The sequence below is a fragment of the Pelodiscus sinensis genome, chromosome 24 (genome assembly GCF_052426305.1).
Source record: "Pelodiscus sinensis isolate ZL-2025 chromosome 24, ASM5242630v1, whole genome shotgun sequence".
Lineage (NCBI taxonomy): Eukaryota > Metazoa > Chordata > Testudines > Trionychidae > Pelodiscus > Pelodiscus sinensis.
In genome coordinates, this window is record NC_143075.1 from 13395187 (window position 1) to 13413390 (window position 18204).

Consider the following 18204-nt stretch of genomic DNA (forward strand, 5'->3'; position numbering starts at 1 on the left):
ATGTTAGCAAGTAGTCGAATAAAGAGGCATGGGGAGGGGGAAGAAACCGGAGCCGGTGCTGGGGGGAGCTGCCCTGCCCACCTCACCCCCGCTGCTTCTATCAGAGGCAGTGGGGGTGGGGGTGGGAACAGGGAAGGCTGCCATGAAGCAGCCCCAGATGGCATGGAGCTGGGCCCCCACCACAGACAGGGGCTGCTGGACTCGGCGCGAGCCAGGACTACTTGGTCCCAGCTCATGGTGGTCCAGGCTGCTGCGCCTCTGCATTTTAAATACAGTAAGAGACCAGCAGCTCTTACTACATTTAAAATGCAGAGTAGGTGGCTACTGGAGCTGGCACCAGCCAGAACTGCTCACAGTCTTTATCGACTATTCGTGTAGTCAATACAAATTGTATCGACTATGCGATTAGCAAGATAATCACAATTTAACATCTTTATTTCCAGCCCCACAATAAATCACCCACTAATCTTCCTGATAAACACTCATGTGTCTCCAGATGCTTTCCCTAGGGTATTAAAGTCTCTGCTCAAGATACATTACAGCTCAATTTATCTGAACAAGAAATCTACTCAATATGTTAACATTACAATGAAACGATAATTTTCATAAAAAGCCTACTTTAAAAAACATTATATTACAAAAATTCTGACATGACAAAGAAAGGGACTTATGCCTCAAAAAGTTGAAGCCCATAAAGAACTATGCTAGTTATGAAAAATTGCTGTTAACGGGCAATATGCAGCTTCACATTTGAACAGAGTTTGTCAGGTAACAGCAGCTAATTCCCTTTACCATAAGAGGCAAAACAAAACATTTCAGCTCCTTAAAGTACAAAATATTTCATAACTGAGATTATGCAGCAAAAATCAGGAGCTTAGTACATCAAGAGCTTTCATTGGATTAAACAAATATTTTTTAGTAAATTTCTTCATCTTGATATAGAAAAGTTCAGTTTCATATAATGCATCAAGCATCAACTCGAACCAAAAAGAACAAGCACCATGCTACATCATATATACACTTTATATGGCAATGCCTTTTCCAGACCTACTCATCCATTCTGGAGTCGAGATGAAACATGTTTCCATTCCTGTCATACCCAGAAGGGATTGGAAATCAATTAGCAGGCTGAATATTTACTTTACAGAAATAAAAATCATCAAATGACAGTGAAGCAAAACTTACACAAGATGATTTCACCACCTAACTTTAGCCTGAAAACATAATAATCCAGACTCCTTTGGGGCATTCTTTATCATGGAACTTTCACTGTTTTGTTGCAGTATGTTCTGATGAGAGTAAGTTTAAGGCTCTTGTGGTGTTATGTGGTTTGATATAAAATACTTTACTGAAAAAAGTTATTAAAATATTAGAACTAAAGGGCATAAAGAATTTGATTTCTAAATTCTTTTTAAAATACTGGAGTCAGCATCTCATCCCAGTTCCCTTCCAAAGAGAGAGAAGGGGGCGGGAGAAACTTTTTCACAACAGGGCAAGTATGAATATGTTTAACAAATTCCAGACATGTATCATGCTATTACTAGGACTTTGAAGTGTGGAAGTCATTTAGAAGCTCACCCTTTACACAAACAACTCCATTCATCTTCCCTACCTATCCTTTATTTATTTTAGAGTCACTATCTAGCTGACTGCTGCATTACACATTAACACACTGCAGACAGGACCTCAGCATAGTTCCCTGCCCTAAACAAACAAGGGCTGGCAATACAGCAGGGAGACAAACCAATTGCAGTCAGCCACTGGAAAGTGTGAGTTAGTCCCTTCCTGGAAATGTGTATAACAGAAGTGGCTTTTGTTTTGCAAGAGAACTCACAGAGATGCTGCAAGGGCATTTTTTCAGTTGCAAATATATGCACTCTCTAAACACATTCCTAGCTCCCACAAAAATATTTCTAGGACTCTATATCTGTTAATATGGGAAAAGCTAAATAACATCATTTAAAAGTGGTTAACTACCTTTTTAAACTTTATTATAATCATGCTGAAGTGCAGGAGTGTATGCACGGCACCAGGCCTCTCTGGTAATCCCCAAAACTGCATGCTTGGGGGACAGGATGCCATGGGGGGGAAGAGGGCAAAGTGATAGCAGGAAGGGGTAGGGATTGGGGGCCGGTAACAAGCAGGCTCCTCGTTACCCCCTGGCCCACCAAAAGCCCTGGGCTGGACCATGCAATCTCTCTGGCCAGGATTGGCCCACAGGTAAGGAGTTTGAGACCCCTGATTTTGAGGAACCCAGTTGCAAGCGCCATAAAAGTATAGTTCCTTATTGAAGTGTAGATAGAAACTGCTTGTATGTTAAAAATGTAAGGTATCAAAATTTGATCTCATCTACACTGGAAAATGTAATTGTACGTAGCCTTCTCAGGAGAAAGTCACGTTTAACCAAGTTTTCCCAAAAGCTGGATTTGTAGTATAGAAGTGCTTTCACAGTGTTCACTACTGATGTCAGTCATCTTCCCAGGCATTCCCATGATACACAAAAAGCCTTAGGGTATCAGCAAAACTGTCTGCCAAGGGGCTACTTTAATGTCACAAAACAAGACAAGGAAATTTGGTCTGACTACATTCAGATCCCCGCTTTTATTTAAATATGCTATATTCCAGATGTCCAATCATCCAAATTAACTTGGAAGCACATATCTGGATAATCACACTCAGTTTCAAACACCTGGTCTTGTTCAAATATGTAAACACACGTAAGCCATAATGTTGGGAATCATCCATAGCACAATTCAAGTGAACAAAGCAATATTAATGAATCATAAAGTATTGCCTTTCTTTATCCCACAATTCCAAGACCAATAACTTGAAAAATGGTTACAGTGGTTAAAACAGGTCAGTTTAAGTATTTAAAAACCAAATAAGAGTTTAAGAAGTGCCTTAATTTCTATAAGCAAGGGCAATTTATTAGAACAACTTTTTTAGGCAAAACAAATTGTGCACTTTTAACCAATGTTTATTTTATTCTGCTCTAAGCTCTTTGTTTTGCTGTGACCACATTTTCTCACTGTTCTAATAGGCTTCTCACTTAAACACCCACATAAATGGTGCCGGACGATGACAATACTCTTCTCTGTTCTAAGCTATGCATAAGCCACCAACAAGAATTATCCAGACTAAGTCATTATGTGATTCAGCACCACACACACACACACACACACACACACATCTTCACTCATTGAAACTGGAGTACAGTCCTATTTAATGTTAGACAAAGCTTCTATATATTCTCATAATATATTTCTCATCGAGAATTTAAATATCCATCTACCAGCTCTGAATACATAAAGGAAAGCTTTAACAGAAGAATAGCCATACCGGATCAGACCAAAGATCCATCTAGCCCAGTATCCTGTCTTCTGACAGTGGTCAATCCCAGGTGCCCCAGAGGGAATGGACAGAACAGGAAATCATCAAGTGATCCATCCTCTGTTGCCCATTCCCAGTTTCTGACAGATCAGGGACACCATTCTTGCCCATCCTGGCTAATAGCCATTTAGGGACCTAGTCTCTGTAAATTTATCTAGATCTTTTTTGAACCCTGTTAAAGACCTAGCTTTCACAACATTCTCTAGCAAAGAGTTCTACAGATTGACTGTGCACTGTGTGGAAAAAAATGTCCTTTGCTTGCTTTAAACCTGCTACCCTATTAATTTAATTTTGTGACCCCTAGTGCTTGTTTAATGGGAGCAAGTAAATAACTGTTCCTTATTTACTTTCTTCATACCAGCCATGATTTTATAGGCCTCTATCATATCTCTCCTTAAGTTTTCTCTTTTCTAAACTGAAAAGTCCCAATTTTATTAATCTCTCCTCATATGGCAGCTGCTCCATACCCCTAATCGTTTCTGTGGCCCTTTTCTGAACTTTTTCCAATGCCAAGATATCTCTTTTGAGATGAAGTGACCACATCTGTATGTACTACTCAAGAAGTGGGCAGACCACAGATTCATAAAGAGGTACAGGTTGGATCTTCCTGGTCCAGAACCCTCAGGACCTGAGCGATCCCAGATCAGAGAGGTCAATAGCAAGGCAGGGAGCCCTGCTGTCAGCTCCTCCCCTTGGAGCTCCCCACCCTGCTAAGCTGGTTGGCTAGGGCTCCCTCAGTTGCCCACCCCAGTGCCTCCAGGGGTTTCCCTGCTGGGGGCACCCAGCCACTCCAGCCCCACTGCTGGGGCTAAGGCTCCCCAGCCACCACTTGGCCCCGCCACTGCTGACCCTGCCAGGACTCCCCAGCTCTTGCGTTCTCCTGACTGGCTCGCAGTCTAGGCCTTTGGGGCTCTTTGGTCCTGTAACATCCATGGCCCTTCCGGTCCACGGATCTTTCCAGACCAGAGTGTCCCAGATTTGGGAGGCTCAACCTGTAATAAGATATTCTCTATCCATTTTCAAATTATTCTGTTTGCTTTTTTGACTGCTCTGCATATTTTGTTTATCTACATCATATAAAGACTAAGATCTTAGCCAGTTTGAGACTGTTGCCCTTTGGACTTCTTTAATTTTCGTTTTCTTGGAAGTCCATGTATTAATGTTTACTTTAAAACTTATAAGTAAGTCAATTAAAAATTTGTCACAGACACCAGGTCTCAAACTCCTAGCCCATGGGCCATCCCCAGCCGGAGCAGTTGAGCAATCTGACCTGGGGGAGGGGAGATGGCCCTATTGCCCTGCTCCTTTCCAGACAGCACTGCACTTCCACCCCATGGCACCCTGTTTCCTCAAGGGATGCAGCCTCAGGAATTTAGGAGAGGGCTTGGCAAAGGGAAGCAGCAGTGATCATCCTTCCACCCCCCCCCCCACTTTCCCTATCACCAAGGAGACTTTGGGGGGCCCTACCACTGCTGCTGCCCCACATTGGGCCTCCTGGGACAGGGTGCCATGGGGGGGGGGCGAAAGGACGGGGCAGTGACAGGAAGGGGTGGGGCTTGGAGGATAGGAACAGACATGTCCTTCCCCAGCCTGCTGGAACTCCTGGGTCAAATTGTGAAACTGCTCTGGCTGGAGATGGCCTGTAGGGTGGGAATTTATTGAGACCCCTGTGTTAAGGTAAACAAGGTTTACAAACATATTTTTACCACTACACAGGGGTTGTTTCGTAAAATAATAGATGCTCTAATCTAATCTAATCTAATCTAAGCATATCATATTTGCGGATTAGATATTTGAATATATCCTGCAAGGAATTTCTTAAAGCTTAATTATATCTGAAATGTACCAGGACATTTACTGCCCTGCAGAAACACAAGAGCTAAACTGTTGCTTTCATAAACAAGTGCATAGTGCCAATTTATTATTCAGGCAAGCATTTAAAATATTTCTGAACACTAAGAAAGAAGTCCTATCTTCTTTTCCCAATCAACAGGACTGAAGCTGTCTTTCTATATTATTATTATTATATTATTTTTTTATTTGATAGTCTGCGTGGATACCTGTAGAATCACTGCGGAGGGAGCAAGCTGGTAACCCCCATTGAGAGTAATCTCTCAATGCATCATTTTCTTCTCCCTTGCAGTAGAAAAGATAGGCGTACATATATTAGGAGATCAATGGTTATGAGATCTAAAATGGTTAGAACTTTATAAAGTCTGTTCTTGCTACAGACAAGTCTCTTTGGGTATGTCTACACTACCCTCCTAATTCGAAATAGGAGGGTAATGTAGGCATACCGCAATTGCAAATGAAGCCCGGGATTTGAATTTCCCGGGCTTCATTTGCATAAAGCCGGCCGGCGCCATTTTTAAATGCCGGCAGTTCGAACCCCGTGACGCGCGGCTACACGCGGCACGGAGTAGCTAGTTCGGATTAGGCTTCCTAATCCGAACTAGCTGTACTCCTCATTCCACGAGGAGTACAGCTAGTTCGGATTAGAAGCCTAATCCGAACTAGCTACTCCGTGCCGCGTGTAGCCGCGCGGCACGGGGTTCGAACTGCCGGCATTTAAAAATGGCGCCGGCCGGCTTTATGCAAATGAAGCCCGGGAAATTCAAATCCCGGGCTTCATTTGCAATTGCGGTATGCCTACATTACCCTCCTATTTCGAATTAGGAGGGTAGTGTAGACATACCCTTTCTTAGTTGTCGGAGGATATGGTAAGTTACAATACAGGAGGCCTCCTCTTTCAAAAAAGCAGTTTGCATTCAACAGCACCTTTTTTTAAAAGAGTACTTTCAAAAAAAGGCGTTATTCCTCGTAAAATGAGGTCCCTGTAATATAGACACACCCTCAGTCTCCCTACTAAGGGGTATGGGAATTCTTCCGAAGCTTCTCTCATTGCCAATCAGATTTCTAACACTATATTTCAAGATAAAAGATTATCAGCTAACAAGATATATTACGGTGTGAATAAAAAAAGATTCTTAAGACACTTCAAAACACTAACTTTAATATAGAAATCAGCATAAATAAGATATCCTCTCATCTGCTAACACAGAGGAAGCATACGGATAGCACGAACTTCTAGACTTAGGGTATGTCTATACTGCAGGGGTTTTCCAGGATATCGTGAAAAAACTCCGCTGCATCCAGGGAATGCGTTTGCTCTTCTGCTTTTTTTTTGCTAAGGTGCAAATGCGCTCTTTTGGAAGCCCTGTCTTCCTCATTCCATGAGGAAGAAGAGATCTTCTGAAAGAGTGGGATTTTCCAAAATTTGGCCCAGTAAAGAGGGGCCAAATTTCGGAAAAGCCACTTCCGAAAAAAAAAAAATCGGAAAAAGCTGTAGTGTAGACCTAGCCTAAGTGACTACAAAGATAGAAAAGGATGCCCATTTCCAAGATTACTGAATAAACTGATGCAAGGCAATATGGATTTCTATAGAAAAGATTAATCCAAAAAAGGTAAAAACGGAATACAATATTAATCTTGGTATCAATTAATCATATCCTCACTATCAGTCCATAACTGAGAACCAGCACAAGCCAACAAGACTATGAAGATAAATTGTTGGTCCTTCCAGAATAAGAAAAATAAGTTTTTGCACCAGAAAAAGTTCTGCAAAAATTATCTGGAGCACAAGTATTTAAGAGAAGGTTATAGTGTACACAGGGCAGACTGCACAGGAAACATCCAGACTGGTACAAGTGAAGTGTGAAAGCATAAAACTTCTAAACAAAAGGTTGTTGTCTCTATCTATATATAAAAAAAATCTTTCCGGCAGGACAACAGAATGGTATCATACATCATCTGCATCCAGAGGCTCCACCCTCACACAGACTCCTTGCCCCAGATCCTGTTCAGAGACTGGAAAATCTGCCTGGCAACCCAGTCTGGGAAGATTCCACCTCCCAAGGGTCCTACCAACCCAGCTCTGGCCCGCAGTCTTTCGGGTGGGCTGTCCCTCAGCCCATGGACTACTTCGGCTGGTGTGAGGCACGGTGCGCAGCCGACTCATACTGGAAACAGAGGCAGGCTCCCATGGCCCAGGGCACCACGACTTGCTCCAGGGCCACTTGCTTGTGCTGCTGTTGTTCTTGGCACTCATGGGCTGCTGGGCCACCAGGTTAAGCAGAAGCATCAGGCGCAGGGCGAGATGCCCCACATCCCCAGCTACCCACCAGTCCATCCTCCACTGCGCTCCAAATGGCCATGTCCTGAGCCCAGCACTGAGCCACCCTGATCAGACCCAGACCCAAGCCCAACCTGTCTCTCAAGCCCAGAATGCAGGGTTGCAGCAGCAAGCAGTGCTTCTTAAAGGAGGCGCCTGGCAGTACTGGACCTGAGCGGCCAGAGTCCCCTTTGCCTGGCCCTTCCTTCTTCCCCACACGGTTAGAGCACCAGCACTGGCTCCCTGCTGCTGGAGGCCTGGGGTGTGGAGAGAAAGCCCCAAGCCTCGCTGCGCGAGGACGAAGCGCTCCCCCACCCAGGCTGGGGGAACAGCAGTGCACTTTCTGGAGGCTTTCCCTGTACTCCCATTAGCCATATTCCAGCCAATGGGAGTAGCAGGAGGTTGAATCTGGGACTGGCATGGAGCCTGAAGACAAGTAAGTGTCCCCCTCATGCCCAGACCCTGCACCTCCAACCCCCTCACTCGTCCCCCACCGACACCTTGCTCTCCCAGTCTGCTCCTGCCTAGGGATGTTAAATTTAGATTAACTGGCTAATCGAATAGTCAATGAAATTTGCATCGACTATTCGATTAGTTGATAGGGTGCCTCCGCCTTGGAAGTGTAGCAACAACCTCAGGACTGTTGCTGCCCTTCAAAGGCAAAAGTGCTGCAAAGTTCCCCACTGGCCCCATGCTACCTGTGGCATTTCAAAGTGGCAGAACCTAGAGAACCCACAAAATCTACTAACCCTGGAATCCAAGAAGAGTTAATCCCCCTCAGTCCTTCCCCTCCCCGCATGGGGCTGGAGCATCAGGGGAGTGAAGTGTTTCCATTGGGGGCCACATCAGTGAGGCCTGGGGTTTTTTTTAGGGGCTTTTTTTCCCTTCTCATCGTGTGGGGTCCCCAACTGATTTTTCTGTGGGTCAGTGGTCCCCGACCCAAAATTGTAACCCACCCCTGCCATAAATAAAGACAATGTTGAAATTATTTTGTGTTGCACATAATATTTTATTTTATTTAAAAATGAAGCCTGGCCAATAAGGCCCCAAACTGGGCCCAGCTCCCATCTGCCTACAGCGTTCTGTCCCCAGCCCCAATCCTGGGGCAGGCTCTACAGTCTAGCCCCCATCTGGCTGCAGAAAGAGCTGGTGGCTGCCCCCTTCCTGCTGTGGCACGAGTAGGAGGAGAGGCCATGATCCAGCTGTGTTGGACAGAGGGGGGTTGGCAAGCATAGCGATCAGGGAGCACAGCCCCATAGTTTCTTTTAAATAAAAATCCAGCCATGGAAAAAACCTGAGGAAGCATTCTTAAACTATAGTTCATTAGGGAAAAAACAGCTGAGTAACATACAGAATCTCCATCAAACAAGAATTTACATCCAACACAAGAATAAAGAAATAGATTCTGTACCTGCAAACCGCAGAGGTGCATCTTTATCCAGGGCTATCAAGGGAGGATCCAGGAGTACTGTGTTGTCATTTTCTGTAACTATACCATGATACGTTGTTTCAATCCATGGCTTGTGCTTGTTAACTATGAAAAACAATAAAAGATTAAGTAAACAAAGTTAAGTTTTATTGAAAAATTATTAAAATAATGAAATTGTTTTTTCATTTTGATTTTTCAGATTTTGAACCCAGACTTTATTAAAACCAAGAAATCTGGTTTCTTAATGTTACATGCTTATGTCTCCATTTTCCTAACATGTTCTTAAGAATCTTTCTTGGAAGAAATTTACCCCCACCAATTTCTCTCTATAGAAACTTTGCAAAGTTCAGTTTACTCACTCATGTTGAGAGTTGCTTGAGACAGGCAAGAGAAATTCATTTTTTCATTATTAATTACCAGTCATCAGAGCAAAGAGAAGATGAACTGCCTATGCTAAGAGGCCAAATTTTTCAAGGCCCCTCCATGGAGAATTAGGGTTTCTACTGTTGCCAATGCAATCTATTGTTTGGTTTTGTTACTTCCATCTACAGACCTGTCACTCTTGCACATTTTGTGTGTGCTAAATTCTTTTTTAAAAGAAAGTTACATAAATACAAGTAGTGCTTTACTTTAAAAAACAAAGAAAAACCTGGCTTTTAACTAATTTAAGGAATAAAATGAGAGGACAGCTTATTTTCACACAACTTCACTGCTTTCCTACTGCTCCATTTAATGCTCAGCATATAACCAATCCAATTGTATGCTTAACCCTTTGTATTTACAGCACCTTTTACTATTGATTGTTCAAAGAGACAGGAAAATCTATCAAGACCACTGCTGTAAAAAATGTAGGTTCTTGCACATAAATCTTCAAGAGCGACATTCTCACTGCAAATGTACATCTAAGTATGTCAATTCTTCTAGAAACTGGTACAGAATTCACAAGGACAAGAGTTAAACAATTATATAAAGATATACTCTAAAGCAGTGTTTCAAGGAGCCCTGGGGCTTCACACAATGGATTCAGGGACTCTGCGATAAAATATTAATGACAGTTGTCTAACCCTGTTATTTTGTTGCTAATTTTCTGATAGTTTTCTTGAAAACAAAAAAGAATTTAAGAAATACAAGAAATGAGAAACAGAATTCCAAAACTAGTGGTCAAAAGGAGAAGGCTGGCAATTTGTCAGAAATTATGCTGTGACACTTTTGTATTTTTATGTCTGATTTTTATTTATGTGGTTATGTATTGAATTAAAAATCATGATATTTTATGGAATCCACCAAATTTTCAGGACCACATAGGGGCTTCACAGTCAACAAGTTTGCGAAACCCTGCTCTAAAGAAATACGACATTGCTGTTATCTGTCAGCTTTGAAAGATAGTTTGCTTTGGTGGTCAATTAGTGGCCCAATATATATGATCACCTCTCTCCTCTCCTCAAAAGCAAGGCAGAACCGCACTGCACTTTTTAATGCGTAATCCCCATATCGGATTTAAGCATATACACCAAGCAAAAATTCATGAACTGAAACAACTATAAGACATTAATCTGCAAATAATGCACCCATTAGTCAAAAAAAGATTTTTCCCAAAATAATGAAAGAAAGTGGGTCTGGCTCTGTTTGTCATCATATGACAGGCAATTAGTGATCTAAAGTATCTGTTCTAAAAATTATGCCTTTTGCTTTACCAGAACTCAAATTTAGGCTTAACTGGTTGAAAACATTCCAAAAATAGTTGTACCCAGTGTTCCCTGTAACCTGAGCATTTTGGCAGCCACACAGGGAGAGATTCAAATGCTGCCCGGCTGATTAGCAGAGCATGTGTTTCTACTGATGGTGCACATCTGCACATGCCTCAGTGCACATACAATTTATTCCACAATTTATTATACAATATGGATGGAAAAAAATAGAGGGAACACTGGTTGTGTCATATATATTCCAAATACATGCATATGAACAAATTAAATTATGAAAACAGTTCTTCCAGTGTTGAAAAATTTTGAAATCCTTTAAAGCAATAACCCATAATAATTGTTTTTAGAATCACAGTTTTCTCATGCAATTAATTGCAGTTTGAAACACTCTATTAATAATACAATCCCAATTGGAAGTACTGAAATACTGTCAGATGCTTTTCTGCATTTTCAAATATATTGACTTCAATTACAAATATTTGCATTTTAAAAAATAGTATTTTTCAATTTGCCTCAGTACTGTAGTGCAGTCTCTTTATCGTGGAAATGCAACTTAGAAATGTAGGAGTTTTTTCTTACATAACTGCACTCAAAAACAAAACAGTGTAAAATTTTAGAACCCACAAGTCCACTCAGTCCTACTTCTTTTATTCAGCCAACCACTAAGACAACAAAGTCTGTTTACATTTACAAAAGATAATGCCCCCTTCTTATATATAATGTCACCTGAACATGAGAAAAGGCATTGATATGACACTTTTGTAGCCAGCCTTTCAAGGTATTTACGTGCCAGATATGCTAAACATTCATATGCCCCTTTGTGTTTTGACTACCCTTCCAGAGAACATGCTTCCAATACTGATGGTGCTCATTAAAAAAAATGCATTAATACCATCTATGGCTGAACTCCCTAAGGGAAGAAGAACTGTATGCCTCCTAGGCAGTGCTTTTTTTTGTTATTTAAAAAAAAAAAAAAGTGTTGGTACTTCAGGGGAAAAGTAAAACCACTGAAAGTTTAAGCTGGCTCCGCACAATCACTGGCTCCCACAGAGCGGTCTTTCTCCCTTCCTGCCCTCCGCCCCATGCTGCTACCTTTGATACACTTAAAATTGATATAGAGGCAGCGGGGGGTGGGGGGTGTCGCAGAAGCGGTTCCGTGTGAGCATGGCTCCTGCCTGCTCCCTACCACCTGCCCTGCTGCCTCTGATGCAGAGCCCGGGGGGGGGGGGGGGGAGGAGCTTGCGTGCAAACACTATCACATACCTAATGCCTCCTACTCTCTTTTACTGGATTCTGCTGTTTATTTCATGTTACAGAAGTCTCAGATGGTGGTCTACCACATGAAAAAGAAAAATTTCACTGCAGATTTGACAAAATGTAAAGAAGGTACCAATGTGAGACTTCTAAAGATACCTACAGATGTAAATGTATTTAAAAAATGCCTTCCAAAATCTGAGAGAGATGAGATGTGAAGCATGCTTTTAGATTACTTAAAAAAAGAGTAATACTGTATTCCTATGCATAAACTACAAAACCCAAACCACCAAAAAAGAAACTCAATCAACTGCTAGTGGCATCTGACTCATATGATAAAAATTAATAGGTGCACAGTGTTTTGGATTGTTATTGAGTAAAATCTGTCATCTACATGGGTGCACATCCTCTGGAATGGTGGCTAAAACATGAAGGGGCAGAATCTTTGTTGCATTTGGCATATAAATATCTTGTGATGCCAGGCTACAACAGTTCCATGTGAATGTCTGTTCTCATTTTCAGATAACATGTAAACAAGACGCAGGCAGCATTCTTTCTGTAAATGCAAACAAACTTATTTGCCTGAGTGATTGACTGAACAAGAAGTAGGACTGGGTGGATGTGTAGGCTCTAAAGCTTTACTTTGTTTTATTTTTAGTGCAGTTATGTACAAAAAAATTCAACATTTGTAAGGTCAATTTTCATGATAAAGAAACTACACTACAGTACCTTTATTGGGGAAATGAAAAATGTTTTTTACAGTGCAGATATTTGTAATAAAAATAAAGTGAGCACTGTACATTTTGTATTCTGTGTTGTAATAGTAATAGATATGTTGTTTCTGATCTAGAATGAAGTTCAAAGAGCAGTGGACATGGAGGATAGCTTTTCTCCTACTGAAAGCCATTTCTGGCCAAACAAGTCATTCCTGGCTAAAAATATAGTTCCATCTTTTTTATTGAACTTATTTATATTATTAATCTAATAAACAATTTGGAAGGAAAATAATAGAGTTTCAACTTTACTCATACATATGCACAAACAAGTGAGACACATTTACATAAAGAATTTTAATTCCACCCCCAACTAGGGAGTGGAAAACACACTCAAATATACAAGGTCTATACCACTAACAGTACTACTAACTTCTTTCCTTTAGTGCATGTTTAAAGCACGTAAGTATATCAAATGCAGATAGAAATAACCTGTATAGAAAGAAAATGGATTTGTGCCTTTCTTATTTTTCATGTTTGAAAAAGGCCTAACGTATTTCTCACAGCCCATTCACAAATGAAGAAGCAGAGACTTGGCTCTTGTTTATACAATACACATTGCAGGGTCTTGTCCACAACGCTATTCTTGGAGAACCTTATGGAAGCCTGGAAAATGTACATCATACACAAAGAAATATAGAGCCTGATTCAGAAATAGGTGTGGGGGGCAAGCATAACCTATAATCCTCACACCTGATAAATATTTAGATTTTTATCGTCTCTTTTTTGCCTACATAGTATCTCAACATCTACAAAGCTAGACCCTGCAAATTAAAGTCAGAATACATTAAACAACTAGACAAAGTTGTACCCCAGCTCTGACAGCTTCCTAATTATTAAGGCCAAACAAACTAAATTTAAGACAGTCTGAAAATTGATTCTTGACTCATTCATGCAGTATATTTATAGTCAAACTATGATCAAGTCTAAATACTGGAACACAAGAATTCAGTAATCAAGGGATCATGTGATGAATGCACCAAACCACAAGTATGAGGGGCATTCCACATGTAATTGATTTCATCCAGACACCTGCTTTCTTAGCTCATCAGATATGTATCACCAATTTGTGAGGCATCTAACACACACTGGCAAAATCACCACTACAGACATGCTATAACTGGCACTTCACAATAAGGTTAAGTTCCTCTGCCTCACAAAAATACTCACCTATTGTGTGGTATTACAAAAGTTAATAAAAAAGATTTCTAAGCTCTTTCCAGAATATTTTAAACTACATATTTTTAAAGAGATCCATAAGTTTGAATTTGCGATACCATTCCATATAGCGAAAGTGGCTTGTCAGTCCCTTATCCCAGCAAGGGTCCATGAGGTTTGTGATTTATATAGTATGGGTGCCATATTAAGATACCTTACAAAACAGGAACCAATAGCTCCACTTAAAGAATGTTGATCCTACAAGCAAGTCATATGCCAGCACTGCAATTACTTTGGCATCTGACTCATCCAGCACAATAAAACTGTATTGTTTTATCTTTGTTTAAATGACTCTTTAGAGGACTTACTAGTAGCAGAAATAAAAAACATGCTTATTTTCAGCATCTGGCATACAATTTCCCCTGAATTCTGCAAATGTTTTAAGAAATATTTAAACTCACTTCGAGACTAATTTTTAAAACTACCATAATTTTAGTCAATTATATGGCAAAATGTGTGCCATACATGGAGCAAGAATGAACACAATTGTTTTTAGCTTCAGTAACATCACAGCCATTTGAAAGCTTCTCTAGAAGCTCAGCTTCTAGATGCCCACACATTTCAAATCTTCTAAAACCCTTCCCTCAAAAAACCAAAACCATGGTCATGTAAGCATACAATCATTATCAAAAAAGAAAGGAAGTGATTAAATGTTCATCATGTCATATAATCTACACTCTAGACAATTTTGGCCAGTTAAGTTTGATGAGGGGATGGGGCAAGATGAATTCAAGCCATTCTGCACATTCTTATATATGAGGATCCAGAAAATAAAGAGATAAATGAATGTTGCAACAGAAGGGAAAGCTAACATTTCAACCATTTTGTAATAACAAAACCATTTGGTAATTGCACAAACTGACTGAAGCACTATATGCATCTTCACTAGGCAAAGGAAAATAATTAAGTATGCAAGAAAAGTAGGAGAACACATAATTTGTATCCAGACGAAATTCACATAATTTTATTTTTTTCCCTTACATCCTGAACTACACTCATGGAAGAACATTTCCAGTGTTTTAGCATATACTTCATAACCTAGCAAAACCCAGCAAAATCCATCCGAGATTCAAACTGACAGCCAATTTACAGCTTTCCTTATTCCTAAGCTCAGGCAAATTGCAGCTGAAACTGCAGAAAATGCCAACATGAAAATGCTCAGCAGTACTCTCATTTAGGCAAGCTTCTATTAACTCTACTAAAAAAAAAAACTTCAAACCAGAAATGATTTCAAGTTTCAAAACTAAGGAACAATCACATGTAAATGAATAGCACCGCTTCTTAGTTATAAGAGCAAGTGCCATAAAACCTTAAAGCAGCAAGAGAAGACAACTGAATATACTTTTGTCTTAAAAATGACCATTTGTTGCAGCTCTCCTGAAGCTTCAGACAAGTATGAATAACTGAAGACCAACTCACTACATTTCCCTTTGCTATAGATTACAAAACCATAGGCGTTAACTATACTAATTTAAGTGCTCACAAAAATCTGGACTGTACCACTGCAGATTTAAAATGCACAGAATTATATTTTTATTGAATGTCAAGTATGGATGATCTATTAGACACCCACGATAATACTGACATAGCTGTGCCAGAAAAAGTTTCAAGTGTAGAACAGAAGAACTTAGAGTAAGCCCGGCTTTAAATATATTAGTCAATCATGTGACTAACTGATATCCTGAGCCAGATGTTCAACCTTACTTAATTCTATTTTATATTGTAAATCCTAGGCACTTTGTTTTCTTATTAATGTATCCTCTGGTTATTTATTCTGAAGAATAACTAAACTGTTTCTCCCTATATTAGAAGAATAAATAGTAGTTCTCTGACAAATGTTGAGTTAAAATGTGAAGACATCCTTTCGTAATAGCTACAATTGTGATCTTGGCTAACTGGCATAAAAGGGATCAAGGTTCAGTTTAGGGATGTGAAGGACTAGTCGACAGGATAGTTGACTAGTCGCTTCCGCCCTCCCCTTGCTGCCTCTATCAGATAGAGACAGCAAGGAGGGGGAGGGGATACTTCAAAGCAGCAGCGCTGCACTCAGCCCAGGGTCAGCTGCTCCATGCAGTGCTGCTGCTTTGAATGCTGCAGGGAGCCCAGCATTGGGCTCCCTCTGGCATTTCAAATCAGCAGCGCTGCACAGAGCCTGGGGTCAGCTGGGGAGTCCCCCACTGATCCCGGGCTCCCTGCGGCACTCCACTTCGAAACACCACAGCAGCGTTTCAAAGCAGCAGCCCCCCACACGGAGCCCGGGGTCAACCAGGGAGTCTCCAGCTGATTCCTAGCTGACCCCAGGCTGTTGCTACACTTCAAAGGGGAAGGTGCTCTATCGACTAATCGAATATGCATTGACTATTCAATTTGTCAATTACCCAATACTTAACATCCTTAGTTCAGTTCCCAGTCTAAATCTCATAGTTTAGGCAATGCTAAAATACAGCAAATTTCACCTATGCTTTGAAATTAGAACATTGCAGAGTCCATACGCAGTAGAAGCAGAAACAAATAGTAAGAGCTATCCCTCTCTAAAAGTCTACTTGCTCCTCTTAAAATTATTTACAGTCGCTCCCCGAGTTGCGAACAGTCGAGTTACGACTGTTCGCACTTATGACCAAAGCTCCCATGGAGAGATCGTAAAGGCGGTCCTCGAGTTACGAACACGACCCGCACTTATGAACAGTGCGGTTGCGTGTAACTCAATGGGGTCCAAGTTACGAACGGATCAAGTTACGGTCAAGTGTTTGGTCCGTAACTCGTTCGTAACTCGAGGAGAGGCTGTACTGTGGTGAAAGCATTCAACTCCTTTCTGCAGATAACTGTCTGAATACCAGGTTTAGGCCCTATCCTGACATTGATTTTTAGTGAGAATCCACCACTGAAACTAATAGTTCACTGAATGGTCTCACAATGGCACTGTTTCCCCACACTTTTTTTGTAATCAAGTTCTACAAACTGAAGGTGTTAGTCAGACCCTTCAGCAACAAAAATTCTTAAGGAAGCATTTGCTGATTATCAGTCATTGCCTATGTGCAATACATTACTCAGTAGATTTCAGTAGATATCAATTATTGATATAATGCTCGACTACAGTTACTTATTTTGATTATGACAAATCACAACTGGTTTATGTAGTACTATATGCTCTGAACACTAACGGTATTAATGACTGTTAGATATCAAACAAAGAATGAGAGCTGATTTTCCTTTAGTTTGTCAAAAAACAAGATTCCAAAACCTCATCAGAAAAACACCCCCACTAAACATGGTTAATCTGTTTCCAAAGACCACTTCAAATATTCAGTTCAATATACAACAGAAGCAGCCCACTTCAGCCCTGACATTCACAACATGCACAAGCTCCTGTTAATCTCCTGTCACATAAACAGGATATGTTACATTGGTTTCTCTGAAATACAATATTCATCCTAACTTCATCAGCCCCAGCTGGAATGTGCTGTAAATCCCATGATAAGTATCTGACAACATTTTATCCTAGCTCACATTTAATCCAGTTGAATAAGAGAATCTTCTTGGACACATGAATGACCGAAGACTGAATTTTACTTTAACTTCATTATTGATCTTTAGAAATAGGGTGCATTGATTTAAATCACCAAGAGAAAGGCCCTGATTTAAATCATAGATTGCAATTAACTTTTTCATTTGTACTTTAGTTATTTTCTAAAGAAAGGTGCATTTTCATTGGTTGATACAACCATTCAAACATGTTGATTTACTTTTAAAAGGAATCTTAACACTAGACTGGATACATCTTTTGTTACCCAGGAGGATGCACTATAATTCTATTCATTTTTTAAGCAACTACATAGCTTAATATTTCCACATTGTTATTAATTGTACGTTTTATTAGGTTATGAAATGGGACTGATATATTGCTAAAACTCCGGTCATCTGAAGAAGTGGGCTGTGCCTACGAAAGCTCATGATACCATCTACATGCTTTGTTAGTCTATAAAGTGCTACCAGACCATTTGTTGTTTTTTAAGTTTATCCTGTACAGACTAACTCGGCAACCCCGTGAAGCTTACTATTATTGTATCATATTTATAAAGCTTGCTCTCAAAAGCCAGAATCAGAGAGGGAAAATCTTGTTTTATATAGAAAAGCAGCCTTTAACTGAGAGTTTTGTACAGAAGCTCCTGAATTCAGCATATTTACTTTTTATTTAATTGTTTTGAAACTGTAATAAATTTAGGCCTTATGTATTTTGTATTAAACTCATATTTTTTTGAAACAGGC

The 18204-nt window shown here is 40.4% G+C and overlaps 1 protein-coding gene across 7 annotated transcripts in view; it reads right to left on the bottom strand.

Annotated features, from left to right (window-relative positions):
* CLSTN1 (calsyntenin 1) overlaps nucleotides 1-18204 on the bottom strand; it is a 79510-nt gene that overhangs the window by 43200 nt on the left and 18106 nt on the right. For all 7 annotated transcript variants that reach the window (XM_075906084.2, XM_075906083.2, XM_075906082.2 and 4 more), the window contains exon 2: nucleotides 8973-9095. In XM_075906084.2, coding sequence (XP_075762199.2) covers nucleotides 8973-9095 — 123 coding nt within the window. The remainder of the gene's footprint in view (nucleotides 1-8972; nucleotides 9096-18204) is intronic.